We start from the raw sequence: 16,385 nt of genomic DNA, 5'->3' as shown, positions 1-16,385 counted from the left end.
TGAACAACCCTTAGATTGTGGTCCTGTGTGGCTCAGTGTGGTCCTGTGTGGCTCCGTGTGGTCCTGTGTGGCTCAGTGTGGTCCTGTGTGGCTCAGTGTGGTCCTGTGTGGCTCAGTGTGGTCCTGTGTGGCTCAGTGTGGTCCTGTGTGGCTCAGTGTGGTCCTGTGTGGCTCAGTGTGGTCCTGTGTGGCTCAGTGTGGTCCTGTGTGGCTCAGTGGGGTCCTGTGTGGCTCAGTGTGGTCCTGTGTGGCTCAGTGTGGTCCTGTGTGGCTCAGTGTGGTCCTGTGTGGCTCAGTGTGGTCCTGTGTGGCTCAGTGTGGTCCTGTGTGGCTCAGTGTGGTCCTGTGTGGCTCAGTGTGGTCCTGTGTGGCTCAGTGTGGTCCTGTGTGGCTCAGTGGGGTCCTGTGTGGCTCAGTGTGGTCCTGTGTGGCTCAGTGTGGTCCTGTGTGGCTCAGTGTGGTCCTGTGTGGCTCAGTGTGGTCCTGTGTGGCTCAGTGTGGTCCTGTGTGGCTCAGTGTGGTCCTGTGTGGCTCAGTGTGGTCCTGTGTGGCTCAGTGTGGTCCTGTGTGGCTCAGTGTGGTCCTGTGTGGCTCAGTTGGTAGAGCATAGCACAAACACGTTTATGTTGGAGGTTTGATTCCCGCTGGGACCATATACTGTATACTGAAAAATGTATGCATTGCATTCACTGCAATGTAAGTCGCTTTGGATAAGAGCGTCAGCTAAATGGCATATATTATAATGTGTATATATATATATATATATACAGTAGACTGTCGGAACGGAACATGAATGTGATTTCAAATGTTATTTTATGTTTGTTGTTTGCAGTGATAATCTTAAAAATCTCTCCACTATAAATAATGTATCTGTATTCCACACAAAGGTAGTCAGTAGTCACACAGTAGACATTGATTGATAGACATTGATAGGCATTGTCGAACACCTCATTTTTTCCATTACTCATGACGTCAGAGGCCCTGGTGTGAACTTAAAAGGCTTTGAAGCTATCGGGTCATACAGTATGAGTAGATACACACGCCTCACACTGACATGTAGTTAGTTATATGGCACCCACAATGGCCTTGGTGCTGTAAGGCAATCGAAATGGATAGTGAAGAAGATAACTACCACCACTATCAACAGAGTAGGAGATGAGCAATTTACAGGAAAATGAAACAAAAATAGCTTCTTTTTTTGTGACTGTGAGAGCTCTTTGAGAGATCTTGATCAGGAAAGATATAGGACTATTTCATCACGTTGGTGAAGGAACCAATTATGAGCCCATAAGTGATGGGCAGCGGAAGATAAGCGCTAAAAGCCTGTTAAAAGCTTAACAAATACAAGACTGTCTTTATTGGGTGGGCACAGGCAGCATATCAGCACTAGCTCCCATGGACCGGACATCCTTTGCAAACAAATAGATCACTTGTTTTTGCCCCAATGCAGCGTCCATGTATCTACCTGTAACTTGATGGTAAACGCTAATGAAATTGTTTACAGGTGTTATTTTGAGCATGTAATAGATTTTATTGGACTGCGTGGATGTTAGGGAGAGGGAGGGAGGCGTATAGTGTAGAAAGGTGTGCATTATAGCACACCACATCATACTGTACCATGGTGTGACACTGTTAGTTTTGTTCTCTCTCTGAGAACATTTCATGTTCTACTTTAGTCCAGTGGTTAGTGCCACCCGGTGCCAGTAAATAGCAGATCACATGGCCTGTAACTATGGTGGGTTTTAGATATGGAGTTAGTCCTCCTGCTAGTTCTAACAGAACTCAACTCCATATCTAAAACCCTGACCTATTCGATGCTTACTCTTTATCTAAAACCCACCATAATATTAAACATATTTAATCAATAATAAACCCACCATGGGATTTAGATAAAGAGTTAGTCATCCAATAGGTCAGGGTTTTAGACTAGGGTTTTAGTCATACGTGCAGTATGCTGAAGAGGTTGAGTTCTGTCTGCCAGGGGTTAGGGGATGACAATGTCATTTCAGTCAGTTCAGGAAGTCAAATAGACTCGATTTAAGAGAAAAGTACATTATCAAGACCCTGCACATTTCACAGGTAATTGTCAGTGTTCACACTTTTACTGTGGGTGCTGGAGAACAGAGCAGTGCAGCATTGGTAGAACCACAGCCCGCCACACAGGAAATGTTGTGTGTGTGTGTGTGTGTGTGTGTGTGTGTGTGTGTGCGTGCGTTGCATTGCAGGCTGCTGCACTTAGCAGTTTGATCTCATTGTTTTTCTGAGAGCAGTTCTGAGAGTTTTTACAAGGAGGCTTTTGGAGACACTAGGCTATTATGGCTACTAAGGCTATTACATCATCCCACAGCTTAGAGGACACACACAATACAACCAATGTTTTGAAAAGGCCTACAACAGTTATTTTAGTTGACTGTCAAGATAAACACAGTATGTTCAACAATTATGATTATTATGTTCACAAGGGCAGGTTCCATAATCTTGTCGGGTCTCATCTCCTCTCTTCTTGTTTTGTGTGTCTGTGACCTGCAGCCATGATGGCAAGCCAGACAGGATGTGGATAGGCCTCCACCAGTTGGACACGGCTCAGGGCTGGCAGTGGTCAGACGGATCCCCCCCTCTCCTACCTGAGCTGGGAGGAAGGTGAGGACAACACAGACCCTTCACAGACATCATACATCATACATCATACATCATACATCATATCTATGGTGCAACCATGTTTCATCTATGGTACAGTCATGGGTTATCTCTACAGCCATGGTGCATCTATGATACTCTACATCTATGATACTCTACATCTATACATACTATAAATCTATATTTTCCCTGACCGAATCCCAAGTGTTTCCTCAATTCCTTACATCCTCTCTCCTCGCCTCCTTTTGAAACACATGGAAGGAGAGGGAGGAGAGGGTCTGAGGGGAGGAGTTTTGAGATGGAGGGAAGGATAGAGGATTTTAAAAAAGTAACTTATTTGAGCAGTTTTGTGATGGTTTGCACCCTTCTCATTAATTTTCTCTCAACATTGGGACACCATTCACCTCTAAACCTCTCTTCAATAGAGGCTTCATTAAATTAAATCTGGTCATTTTGTTATTTTATATGGGACTTTTTGAGCTTATTTGTTCTACCTCCTGAAAAGTAGAACTTAAAATTATTGTAACCATTTAGGAATAAGTAATAATTGTTTTAAATGAAGCAACTACATTGATAGCAGACAAACACTTGTAAACCATCAAGTGGTTAGTGCTGTACTTCAGTACAGCATTTGTTTACTCACACACTTGACATATTATCATATACTCTCAGCATTTGGTCTGCCTTTAAGCCTGTGAGAGAACACATGCATTGTTTGTTCACAATGATAGATTAATAGGCAGCTTCTCTGCTCCTCAGAGACAAGGGGAAGGCGGGTCACTATTATAATAGCACTTTTGGCTGGATATTTGAATAGTTTCAAAACAATCGTGACAAGGCCTCTCAACTGGCACTGTCTGTGTTTAATGTAGAAATACATAACCTTGCAGTTTGTGTATAACATGGATAACTTAAGGATAAGACATCACATCTTTTGACAAACATTTTAATTAAATGTTAAATCCAAGATTTTTCCTGAAAGTAATACATAATTCAATACAACTGACAGTATGACGTCTAAAAGAGTGTTCATTTATCATCTGATAAGATCATCTGTACACTATGGTTGAAAAGTGGAAATACACTACACATCTACTATCTACTGTCACTATTGTATGATCATATTGTTGTATTAGAAACTATATAATGTAACTCAAAGGTTGTTTAAACGCTTTCATTTCTGTACAAACAAATACTCTCAAAAGCAGCCTCTTGTGGTGATATTCAAGTTTGCAAGGTACAGCCAAAGAATCAATGACCTTATAAAAGTGCTGTGATGTAACCCTAAAAAAATAAAAAATAAATGTGAAAGTCTAATTATCATGTAAGGTTTTAACTTTAAAAGGAACAATGGCTTACATTATACAGAATATGCATTTTATGAATGATATAATGACATAGTTTTGACAAATAGGATCAGTATAAATACGTATCAATATAATGTTATCCTATAGGATTTGAGAGATAATACGTATTTCCTCAATTCCTAATCACTATTCAATAATATTAAACATATTTAATCAATAATGGTTATTAATGTATTAATGTATTTACTATTTAATGAGTTGTAAAACTTGTGCCTGACCTTAAATCATGCATATCAATTAGAAATGTAAATTCACATTGCAAAAAAATAATCTATTTGATGTTACTACAATGTACTGAATGGTCTTGCGGCAGGAAACGTAATCGACTCCTTCATTGGCTATCTTTCCTATCAGTCAATTAGCTGTATAACTTCCGCCTTCTTTGAAACACTCTCGGATATGATGTACGTATCTCGTTGGCGCAGTCGCATAGGAAGTAACAGGTCCACTTCACTCTCCTGACTTTTTACACCAACACATTAATACAGTGAATACGTTTTGTGAACGTTAACAAAATGGCTTATCCAGGATATGGTGGGGTGAGTGAATGTTTCGTGTGCTCCTCTGACAGCGATTTTAGAGTCAGGACTTTGGGGGTATACAATTTCCTTAAACTAACGGGAAGTGACCAGATTAGAGTAACTCAAGTATGTGCCCTCAAACCCGAATGTCATGCTGTGAAAATGCAACATTGTAGCCGAGATTGACAGTTTGCGCGTGGTTGAACTGTCATGATATCATTTTGGTTAATGGTAGAATTGTATCGCCTTCCCTTTACTTAGTTTAATCCACCACATCCTGGTCAAGAATTCAGTTTAGCTAATTATTGAGAACACTTGAATTTGACCAGTAGGCCTAGCCTATTATCAACGTCCAGGAGCGCTAGAAATCAGTCACTTCTATATTTAGTAAAATAGTAAGTCACTTACTAAGTGGCTATATTTACTGTCGGCTGTTACACTGCTAGGCCAACTAGCATTGTTGCTGTCATTAGCATTACTGGCCAGCCCATCAGGAGTATGTAGGCAGTCTGGTTCAATGACGTTTGGTATTTGCATTAGATCAGCTCAGCTTTCCTTTAGTACACAAACACACACACAAACACAAACACACCAATACCCTATATATTGCTTATCTCTAAACCTCTCATTCTTCTGTCAGTATGGGGGAGCAATGCCAGGCATGCCAGTCCAGGGTATGCAGATGCCAGGAAACATGGGAGGTCCGCCCCAGGCAGGATACCCCCAGCCTCATCAGCCTCATCAGTATGGAGGAGGCTATCCTGGGACCTTTGGTGCCCCGCCCATGCCCGCCAATGACCCAATGTGGGGCTACTTCACTGCAATAGCAGGGCAGGTGAGATGTTTATTGTGACCCATTGGTGTGGCACTGTGGATGCAGTGGACCAGTTAACTCAGTTCTGAGACGTGTAGGGGATGTGTGCAACATGTTCCTAATAGATAAGAAAGGAGAAATAGCTAAGGAGTGCCAAACACGACACAACCCTTACTTTCGTAATTCTCATAATTCTCTATGCAAGGCAAGGAAAGGCAAATATATTTATATAGCCCATATCCATACAGCCAAATGCAAACTCATATTGCTTTACATAAAAACATTAAAAAGTGCAATAAAATAACAATTAAAAATAAAAAAATTAAAATAGGTCACCATTTAAAATGCAATAAATTAAAAGCTGAACAAAAGAAGTGCAATACAAGAACAATTTAAAAGTTATGATTAAACACGAACACTTCCATCCATGTCTTTTTATTCATTTTATTATCTTATTCATTATCTTATTAAATGTTTATCTATATCTTATCATATCTATATTTATTAACTATCTATTTATACTTTTATTTTTTAATCTGTTTACTTTTCTCCTCATGTGTCTTTTTAATGCTCTATGTAAAGCACTTTGAATTGCCCCTGTTGTATGAAATGTGCTATGAACTTGCCTTGCCTTAAAAACCTAACTTAAACTGTCAATATTTAAAATACAGTAAAAATAAAAGCAGAACAGAACAAGTCTTCAGTCTATTTTTTTAAATAGATGCGGCTGACTTGTGATAGCTTGTTTTGTGATGGCTTGTTCCGATGTTTTGTCGCATAGTGAGCAAATCTCCACTTATGGTGCTCACTCTTGGAACAGTTAAAAGCCAGCCTCAGATGATCTTAGGGATCTTGGTTCATTTGGCACTAATATGTTAGAGATGTATTTCGTAAACCATGCAGAGATTTGTAGAACAGGAGCATGATTTTAAAATCTATTCTGTGAGATACAGGGAGCCAGTGTAGTGCTCTAAGAATGGGAGAAATGTGATCATCATGTGAACTTCCTAGTTTTAGTCAGGACTCTTGCAAAAGCATTTTGAATTCGTTGTAATTGTCTAAGTGCCAGTTTGGAGAGTCCTGAAAAAAGGCTTAGACACAATGGTGCTTTGTTAATGTAGCCTACTTCCATTCAGGGTATACATTTGTTAATGAATAGTAGTAGTATTCCTCATAGTGTAATAACGTGTTACTTGGTCGATTCTAGATGGATGCCACATACTGAGCACGATACCCTGTCAAGAATACACCACATGTGTACTTAAAATTCTAACTGTGATCATAGACTATGGGGTTGTGGTGTATGGTGAGTCATAGCCCAGTTATGTCCTCCAGTCATAAGATGCTGTTGATGTGAGTCACTGAGAGTCACTCTTCTGTGCAGGATGGGGAGATCGACGCAGAGGAGCTTCAGAGGTGTCTCACACAGTCTGGTATCAGTGGCACTTACAATCGTAAGTTCACCCACTCGTGCCTTGCCTGCAGAGATCAAAGGGCACTGTGGGATCATATGATACTATTTTATTGTACAGTGTGTGTGCTTCAGTCATTGAAGATTCATTAATCAGTCTCTAGAAGCCAGTATGTTCTCTTGAAGTGTCTTGTTTGTTTACACTAAATTGACTGTGCCTTTAAAGAGCTTGGAAAATTCCAGAAAATAATGTCATGGCTTTAGAAGCTTCTGATCGGCTAATTGAGTCAATTGGAGGTGTACCTGTGGATGTATTTTAAGACATACCTTCAACCTTTCAACTTAGTGGAAAAAGCTGAAATAAATCATTCTCTCTACTATTTTTCCTGACATTTCACATTCTTAAAATAAAGTAGTGATCCTAACTGACCTAAGACAGGGAATGTTTACTAGGATTAAATGGAATTGTGGAAAAACGTTGTTTAAATGTATTTGGCTAGGGTGTATGTAAACCTCCGACTTCAACTGTACATTTGAGAGATCTGCACCTGAAATGTGTTATTTATACGGACATTGTTTTCAACCCAAAGTGGGTCCTGACGAAGACCGTGCTTGGGTCGAAACCTTGTTCTAATAAACCACACATTTCGAGAGCAGTAACCAGGGTAGGGATCTCTTGAACTTCCCAACTATACGTAATGGTGCCACACATTATTACAGCACACTGTACATGATGCATTGTTATAGTATACAACAGGGGTCACCAACCTTTTTGAAACTGAGAGCTACTTCATGGGTACTGAGTCATACGAAGGGCTACCAGTTTGATACACTCTTCCGAAATAACAAATTTGCTCAGTTTGCCTTTAGTTATATATTATTAATAATGATTAATGATACTCATCTATGTGAAGACACTGATCACGTTAATGATTTCTCAAAATAATTCTCAAAAACAAGGTGGGAAACAGATATCAATATTCAGCACTTTATCTCTATTAATCTCAGTAATTGTTACATTTTCAGATGATCACTTACATCACTACATTTCATAGGAACATTTCTTCCATTTTCCATTTTCACTAGCCACTGACAAACCCTTTTAAGAAATCGTGAACTATGTTGCACCATGTTTCAAAAAGTTATCAATCATGTAATGTTAAAGAAAAATGAACTTACATATTTTTAAATACATCTTGTCACATTTTGAACTAATGACCAAATCTGCTGCATTTCTAACAAATTATAACTGTTACATGTCACGAACACACTTTTAAATTGAACACAATTCTTCAATATTTTAATTCAACTTTGCCATGGCACTGCCATGTTGCCACTGACAACATCTGGTATCTGTTTCTTTGTTAGTGGGAAGACTGGCATTGCATGCTGTTCACCAGTATATTGTAATCTGGTGTGTAACTTGAAACTGCAACTGTGAGTGAGTCTTTCAGATGTGCATCAGTGAGGCGTGTTCTGTGTTTGTTCTTGATGAAGTTCATGTCAGAAAACACTGATTTACAGAGATAGGTTGAATCAAACAGGCTGACAACCTTCATAGCTGCTGTGCATACACCACTGTACTTCTCTGTATCAACAAGGCACCAAAAGTTTGGTGCAGCCTGGTAGGCTTTGAGGTGGAGGTCATTTTGCAATGTTCTGATTTCAATCTCCACCTGTCCAGCATCCAAGTTGAACGTTGCACTTAGTTGCTCAGCACAGCATGTTGTGTCCACATTCATGAAAGGATTGGAAATGAATGACACACATGGCTCAAGCTGATGAAGGTCACAAAACCTATTCTCAAACTCTTGCCCAAGTCTGTTTATGACTTCACAGTACTTTTCTGCAACTTTGTCAAATGTCTCAGATGCAGAAGCATTGTCTTTCAGCACCGACTGCACAGAGGGAAAGTGCAGCTACAAAATGTTCATCTTGGCTTTAAATGCATTTAAAGCACTTATCATATCAACAACAGTCTTACCTTTGCCTTGCAGCTCGCAGTTCAAGTTGTTTAGTTTCCCAGTAATGTCCGTCAAAAATGCAAGGTCAAGTGTCCACTCTGTGTCCTCTAGCAGTGAGACATCTTCGCCTTTGGACTGCATGAACTCTTTGATTTCACCCAAAAGTGACAAAATACGAAGTAAAACTCGTCCTCTGCTGAGCCATCGGATTTCTGTGTGTAGCAGCAGGTCACCATATTCAGCTGACATCTCCTCCAATAGCACCTTGAAAATCCTGTGCTGTGTTGCTTTGGAGCGGATGTTGTTTATGATTTTCACAACGGGAGTCATCACGTGCCCAAAGCCGATCACTTTTGCACATAACGCCTGCTGGTGAATAATGCAGTGGTAATGCAGACATTTTGGGAAGTCTGGGTCACCTTTACAGTGAGCGATGAAACCTGTAGGTCGGCCGATCATAGCAGGAGCCCCGTCTGTAGTCACCGCTACCAGCTTTTCCAACGGTACCTTTTTCTGCACGAAAAACTCCTTCACCGTGTTATAAATGTCAACTCCCCTCGTAGATGTCTTTAAGGGCAGTAGTGTCAGGAGTTCTTCTCTTGTGGAGAAATCTTCAAACACCATCCGGATGAAAACCAACAGCTGCGCTGTACTGCTGCTGTCCACGGACTCGTCGCACTGGATGCTAAACCAGTTGCACTTAGCCAGATCCTGGTCCAGCTGATCGGCCAAGTTACCAGACATAGCTGACACTCGTCTAGCCATCGTAGATGCCCCCAGTTGGACGTCGGAGAGAGTGGAGATTAGATCGGTTCCATTTTTCTCGTCTTTTAGTACAGTGTTAGCAATTATAAGCATTGCTTCTTTGACAACTTCTCCGTCTGAAAATGCCTTCTTCTTGATCAGAAAATGTGTAGCTCTAAACGAGGCTTCGGTTGCTTTTTGCTTCGCCGGCCTCGTGAAAAAAGACTGTTGCTTACCCAAAGCTGCCTTTAGCTCGCGGGCTTTTTCTGCCCGTAGTGCGCTCCCTGGTGGGTAGTTAGCATGGTAGCTTTTGTGACAGGTAGCGAAGTGTCTCTCCACATTGTGCCGCTTTGGGGTAATAAACTGCATTAAGCGCCCATCTTCGCTGCGCCCGCCAACTTACTCTCCACTTGTCACGCGCACAATACTGACGTTAGAACTAGAATAGGTCAGAGTTCACCTAAACTTATCTAAACGTCATGTATAATAAACATATTTTTAAGATATTGTCATTTTTAAATCTATATGAATGCAAGTGTGATTAAAAAAGAATAGCAACAGAATAAAATATATATAAATTATAGAATAAATAATATATACATTTTAGACACAGCTCACTAGTCAGTTGTGCTATTTTTAGAACAGGCCTGCGGGCGACTCAAGTGGTCTTTGGGGGCGACCTGGTGCCCGCGGGCACCGTGTTGGTGACCCCTGGTATACAATAACAGTAAACTATTTTGTTTGTCTAATTAGTTTTTCTCCTCCACAGCCTTCAGTTTGGAGACGAGCAGAATCATGATTGCAATGCTCGATGTATCCTTTTTACACTGTTGGATCAACTAGACAGCATTTCTACACCCTTTTCATGAAGTGTGTACTTGTGTACTTTTCCACATGGATTTAGATGGGAATGGATTGGTGTAAATGCCCATGCTTAGACCAATCCCCAAGGCAATCCCCAAGCCAAGGCCTAATATAGCTGCAACTGCAACCCGAAGCTTCCCCTTTGTGTTGCATGAAAACACATCAACGTAAAACTGAAAAAACACTCTGCCACACTCTTATCGCTGAATAAAAAGCTGCTTCAAGATATCCTACTCGTTGTTTGTGTTCCTGCAGAAAGCTAAAGTACTCACCAGAAGAGATGTTTGATCAGTTTTGAGAGGGTCAGGGCAAGGTGGCAGTGCCGGCTCATGCAAGCGCTCGCTTTCTCCTCAAGTTGCATATCAAGGGGAAAGCGTGAGCTAGCATTAGCTGGGACCAGTGATACACCACCACCACAGGGAAAAAAAGATCAAGCATCTTTTTTGGTGAGTATTTTTTCTTGACTTCAACTTTTGGCAAGAAGAAACAACACAACAAGCATGTAGGATATCTTGAAGCAGACCAGGGGAAGCTTTGGGTTTTAGTTGCAGCTAGGCTTCGAGGGCTTATTCAGTGTGCCTTTGCTGATGAACATGCATGAAGGAACTTGCCCCATGTCTGTACCCGTCACTGCATTGGCTGACGAAGAACATTCTTAACCTTTGTGATTGTGCTTCTTACAGGAGTGTTCTGTACACAACACTAGCGATTATGTCTGTAATTTTTAAATTTCTAGTTTTTGGCCTGATTGGTCAATGTGGTCATTTGTTCATACAAATGTGATCTATGAACTGAATCACTGTCTTACCTCATTCGGCCACAGAATCCCTAGTTTATAAGCACCAGTTTTTATTTTTTATTTTTTTAACTGTAGGCTGAAATTATACAAATTATCCCGTAGCATCTCTTTAAGAAAGAGGTCAGGTGTAGAAAGAGCAAGTTCATTCACAATGGTTGTTGTCTCGTTGCTATCTTGTTTTCTTTACCACCTCTAAGTCACACTGTATCCTACTACACTGTGAGTCCTTGCCTAGCCTCTGTCATGGCTGCTCCTTGCCACATGAGCAGCAAAAAAACCTAAACAATGAAAAACCTTAACCCAACTCTCTCCAGAGAGATATGACAGGGAAGTTGGGCTTTAACGAGTTTAAGGAGCTCTTTGGTGCCCTGAACGGCTGGAAGCAGAACTTCATGATGTTTGACCAGGACAGGAGCGGGACAGTGGAGCCTCATGAGATGGCCCAGTCCGTCTCCTCCATGGGTGAGGGTCGGGGCTAGACTGACCTTTATCTATGTTTTGGTTATGATTTGATGATGATATTCTGTCATTCTGCCCCACTAAGAGAGTGATATGAATCACAGCGTTCAAGATCCTATTTGTTGCCTTCAAGATCCATGTGGGGTTGTGGGTTCATTTTAAATATATTTATAAGTTAATTCAAGGATCAAATAAACTTCTACAATAACTGTTAACAAGTAATTGTTATTTTACAGTTAAATCGTCCTAATTTATGAAGTGTACAGTATGGTTCCAAGAGACTCCTGTCTTGCTACAAAGGCTGTTTTTCCATGTCTTCCATGTTCCTATGTCACATTTCCCGCATCCTCTCTGGTGTAATGTGATGTGAATATTGGGATGCAACCCAAGAGCCAAAATAGCTGCTTTGTTGGTTTGTGTCTTCTAATCCTGTATTTTTGTGTCCTTCTGGTGCAAAAGGCTACAGAGTCAGCCCGCAAGCGTTGACCGCTGTTATCAAGCGCTACAGCAAGAATGGACGAATCTACTTCGACGACTATGTGGCCTGTTGTGTGAAGCTTCGTGCTCTCACTGGTAGGAGCAGGCTGGCTATGCTAATTAAGATAGTTAACATTCGTTTTGAGTTCAGTAGAGTTCCTTTCAACCTCCATTGTCTGCTTTTGCTATCTCAGCAGCTTTAGAAGTCTCTTAGGTACATGACATGACACTAATTGGATGACTCATACATTGAATAAAAGTGCCTCACAGGATATTTAAGTTAGAATTTTGTATCTTTCTGCAATGCCAATGTTGAAGAAACTTAGGCAAAGAATTTTACTCTTGTGTACTTACTTAAAAGCAATTCAGATTCTCTGATTCTGATCTGAAACGAATGGTATTCAAGCCCTACTCAGTGCCATAACATAACCTTTTCCTCTGCCCAAACAGACATCTTCAGAAAGAGAGACACCATGCAGCAGGGGACAGTCAACTTCCAATATGATGATGTAAGTTATGTTTATACTTCAGTCCGTTTTTTCTTCCTTCCTCATCATCCAGCCTGTGGTGTGATTTGAAACGACCTGTCCTGACATGCAATCTACAGTACAGTCGTTATAATAATAAAACGGGTTCCTTTTTTTCCCCCCTGACTTTTTGTTGTTGTTGCAGTTTGTCCTGTGCACTATGTCTATCTGAGTGCTACAGCCGTTCCAAGGCTCGGGGCCGAAGCCAGGGACTAGGGCTGACCAGGCTGGCAGGGGTTGGAGTGCCTCTAAGGAGCCGAAAAAATAGCTGAGGAGCAGGAAAAAGGAACAAAACATAACTATTAGCCAAGTGTCTTTAGGTTTGAGTCACCTCAACATCTGAAATGGAGAGAGGCTACAACAGAAACTGCTTGTTTGCTTGCCATATTTTCTTCTTGTATGCAACGCAAGAATGTGCGAAGACGTGCCAGTCATGGTGTGCTTCTAAATGTACCCGCTTGTGTAAATTCTGTTGCAAACTGAATCAGCAGTAGATGTTGACAATGAAAGGGATTATGAAGATGTTACTTAAAGACAGCTTATGTGCCATTACAATCTCTGAGTGTAAGGTCGTCATATTCATTCACACACTGTATGCATGTTTTATAACCACTGTTACTTCATGTAGACAATAGCTAACAATTATCAATCAGATTTGCACTTTATCTGTGTTTAAATCGCCCTTACATTAAATACTCATATATTATTGAAATACTAAAGAATATTAATATTTTTCATACAAGTAGATACTATGCTACACTATATGTTGTTTTAGTTAGTTAGTTTTTTTATGATTGTTAGAGAATTCTATTTGATGCACCTCTTGATTTATATTTTAGTTTGAGTAACTAAGAAAACAAATGAATGAAATGAAACCCTTTAACAAACATTACATTTTTGCACATCCATGAAATTGTTTTAAATGCTAAATCTATATTTCATAATTTGTCATTATCAAGTTCTGTTTTGTAATTCAGCCTAACACTCACTGTGTTAAAGCCAAGGTGCTCTGATTAACAATATTCCTGTGGACATCTCAAACATAAAAAGTATCATTCTTACTTATGTGTTTTGTTAATTACAATCTTCACTTGTTTAAGGTCAGAAAACCAAACATGTATGGTTCAGGGAATGCGCAGTATCCTCAGTGTTGGTTTGATTGAATTATACTTGTATCATCCTAATAGTTTGCTTCATGACCATTGTGGCATTCATTAACAACATTTTTGTCATTCACAATAAACTCAGTTTTATATTCAGTATGCATTCTGTTTATTAATGTATACAATTGCGCAAATGTTTCAGTATATGTACAGTACACAATATATTTCATTTCTTTAAATATATTCAAGAGCAGAAACATTCAAATTAGCTGTTAAGTGTTGCATTGTATAAAATACAGTGGCAAACATTTAAAAAATGCATAAAAACAATTGTGAACAGCACTAGATTTAAAAAGTGACATTTATATCAGTTACAGCAAGTTTCTAATTTTTGTGCAAAAGTTTGCAAATCTCATGAAAGTTCAGTGGAGCTCTCTTCAAGCATTGGACATGTCAAGTTTCAGCAACTTTGTACAACATATGTGCTCTAGAAAGCTTATGTAGGAAACACCACAGCTCGTACTGCTGGGGTTTCTGTGGGTACCAGCCCATCTGTGTATGATGGTGGGTTCTCTAAATGGAGGTTGAATAGTTGTGTCCTGTCAATCTGAACCACCATGCATCAAAACTGGCATTACTATTGCTGAATTCCAAATCAACCCCTCTCCACTCCTGTAGGTCTCCTCACCTTGACTTCTGATAAGCTTGGTGGACTGTTCCCATTGCATGCAGCGCCTTCTGTCTAACCATCAACCAGGAGTGCTAGTGTGTAGGGGTTGATTTGGAATTTGGCCATTTGCTGCATAGGACTTGTGCCCTTAAAATGTGCCCAACTCAAAGGTAGGGCCAATCAAATTCCATGGGTGCAGAATCTCTGAAAGGATTAAAGATATTTGCAACATTCAAATGAAACAAAGTACTGCTCTATAACATACTACGTTCCCCCATTGAATATACTGTTACACCGCAGAAGATTCTGTTTGGCCCTACTATAATGCCATAATAATCTGTTGTCTGTTCAAATGTGTTGCTACATATGGAGGCATGATACGTGTATTCATCATTCCATACCACACTTCTATCGGGGGAATACAAACACTAAAACACATAGAAAATTTAAAATCATGAAAAATTAATTGTTTTCTCTTATAGAAAAATAGGGTGTCTTTATTACCATTATTCATCATTGTAGATAGAACACCATCTCTCCGTTTTAATGATTTGTGTAACTTATAAACCACAAACTCATGTTATTGAAATCCTTTAAAACAAATGCCATTAATCCATGCAATAGCGCCCACCTGACTGGGAATATTAGTGTTTGTGTAAGTACATCTTAAACTAATTAATTTGCGGCATGCAATTCACTCATACTGTATCAATCTTTTACATCTCAATACATTTACATTGCTGACTGTTGAGTGCATATTATTTTGCTGAATGTGATTTAGGATTTAACATTTGCAAAGGCTAATGTAGGCTAGTAAAGATAAGGCTAAGGAAGGCTAAGCTTCTGGCTTGGCCTGACTCTCTAAGGTATATTTCTCTGGTCATTTCCTACAGAAGGGCCTGACAGTAGTTCAGTACTGGTTTCCCTTTGCTGGGAATTGCAGTAAAAAATAGTTATTGTGAAATTTCAATGGAAACCCCTAAATACACGTACACAGCAAGGTTGAAGCTTGACTGTGTAAAGTACTTATCCCTTATCCTAACCCTAAACCTAACCCTAACTGCTTGGTATCTCTGCAAATTCAAGTCCTTATCCCCTTAAATGTTACTATTATGGTGTATTTGTCTGTTTCAAACAACTGGTGATCATACTTGATGTTGCAGAGATACCATGCAGTTACAGGGAAGTGTTCGCTCTTGGTGGAATGACACAGAACTAACTACAAGGGAACTAACTGATTTGAAACTACATTTGGCCAGATTCTTCTCAACTCAATCATTGTATAATGCACCTCATATCTGCAGTTTATAATGAACATAGCAATTAAGCAGTAGACAGTAAAGTTGCTATTCATTGTAGCATCAGCGTAGAATTCACTTGTTTTGGTAATACTTTTTATGGGCCAACTCGTCTGTTTTGTCATGCATTATAAATCCATTATAGCTGTCAAGGGTTGCCTAAGGATGTTGTATATCCCATACTACCACCTAAGAGCAATTCCTTATGAATGCATCTGTATCCTTTATGTTTTTTTTTAATCAAAATTGTTATAAGGAAGTGTAAGCTTTTATTAATGATTGGTCCTATTAAGCACGTTGGAGTGGTATTTTCACTATACATGTATTCATAATGATTTATACTGTAGATACCGCAGGGGCTCATGAAAAGTGTTACCCTTGTGTTTAGTGCCTTGGGGTGTGCAAGTGAATTTCAGATTCAGATTCTGAACTCAGCTACCTCTACCGTGTATCAGGTCAATAACCCTAATATGTAAGTTTGTGTATGTGTACAGTACTGTAGTCCCTCTCAATGAAGACTTTGAAGGGTTGATTAGTTATGTAGTTGATAAGATAGATAAAGTATAACAGTAGTCCAACCTGCTCATGCTTCCTGTATGTGGTTAGAGTGAATGGTTACAGAAAATACTTTTGATTCTGATAAATATGAATGGTCAGAATACATATGGATATAGATTTTCCCATCAAATTGTTGTCAACAAAATGCTCAAATGTGAAACATTATACTCAG

General features: G+C 39.7%; 1 protein-coding gene across 1 annotated transcript; it reads left to right on the top strand.

The window, feature by feature from the left end:
• Positions 1-4,423: 4,423 nt before the first annotated feature.
• On the top strand, positions 4,424-13,844 carry gca (grancalcin). The gene is made up of 8 exons (XM_080526364.1): positions 4,424-4,543; positions 5,166-5,360; positions 6,724-6,793; positions 10,228-10,271; positions 11,436-11,583; positions 12,040-12,153; positions 12,508-12,566; positions 12,730-13,844. The coding sequence occupies exons 1-8, from the start codon at positions 4,520-4,522 to the stop codon at positions 12,754-12,756; spliced, it is 681 nt and encodes a 226-aa protein (XP_080382490.1). The 5' UTR covers positions 4,424-4,519; the 3' UTR covers positions 12,757-13,844.
• Positions 13,845-16,385: the final 2,541 nt, after the last annotated feature.

This window comes from Nansenia antarctica (genome assembly GCF_963989245.1).
Source record: "Nansenia antarctica genome assembly, chromosome: 3".
Lineage (NCBI taxonomy): Eukaryota > Metazoa > Chordata > Actinopteri > Argentiniformes > Microstomatidae > Nansenia > Nansenia antarctica.
This window is presented reverse-complemented; position numbering and strand designations above follow the sequence as displayed.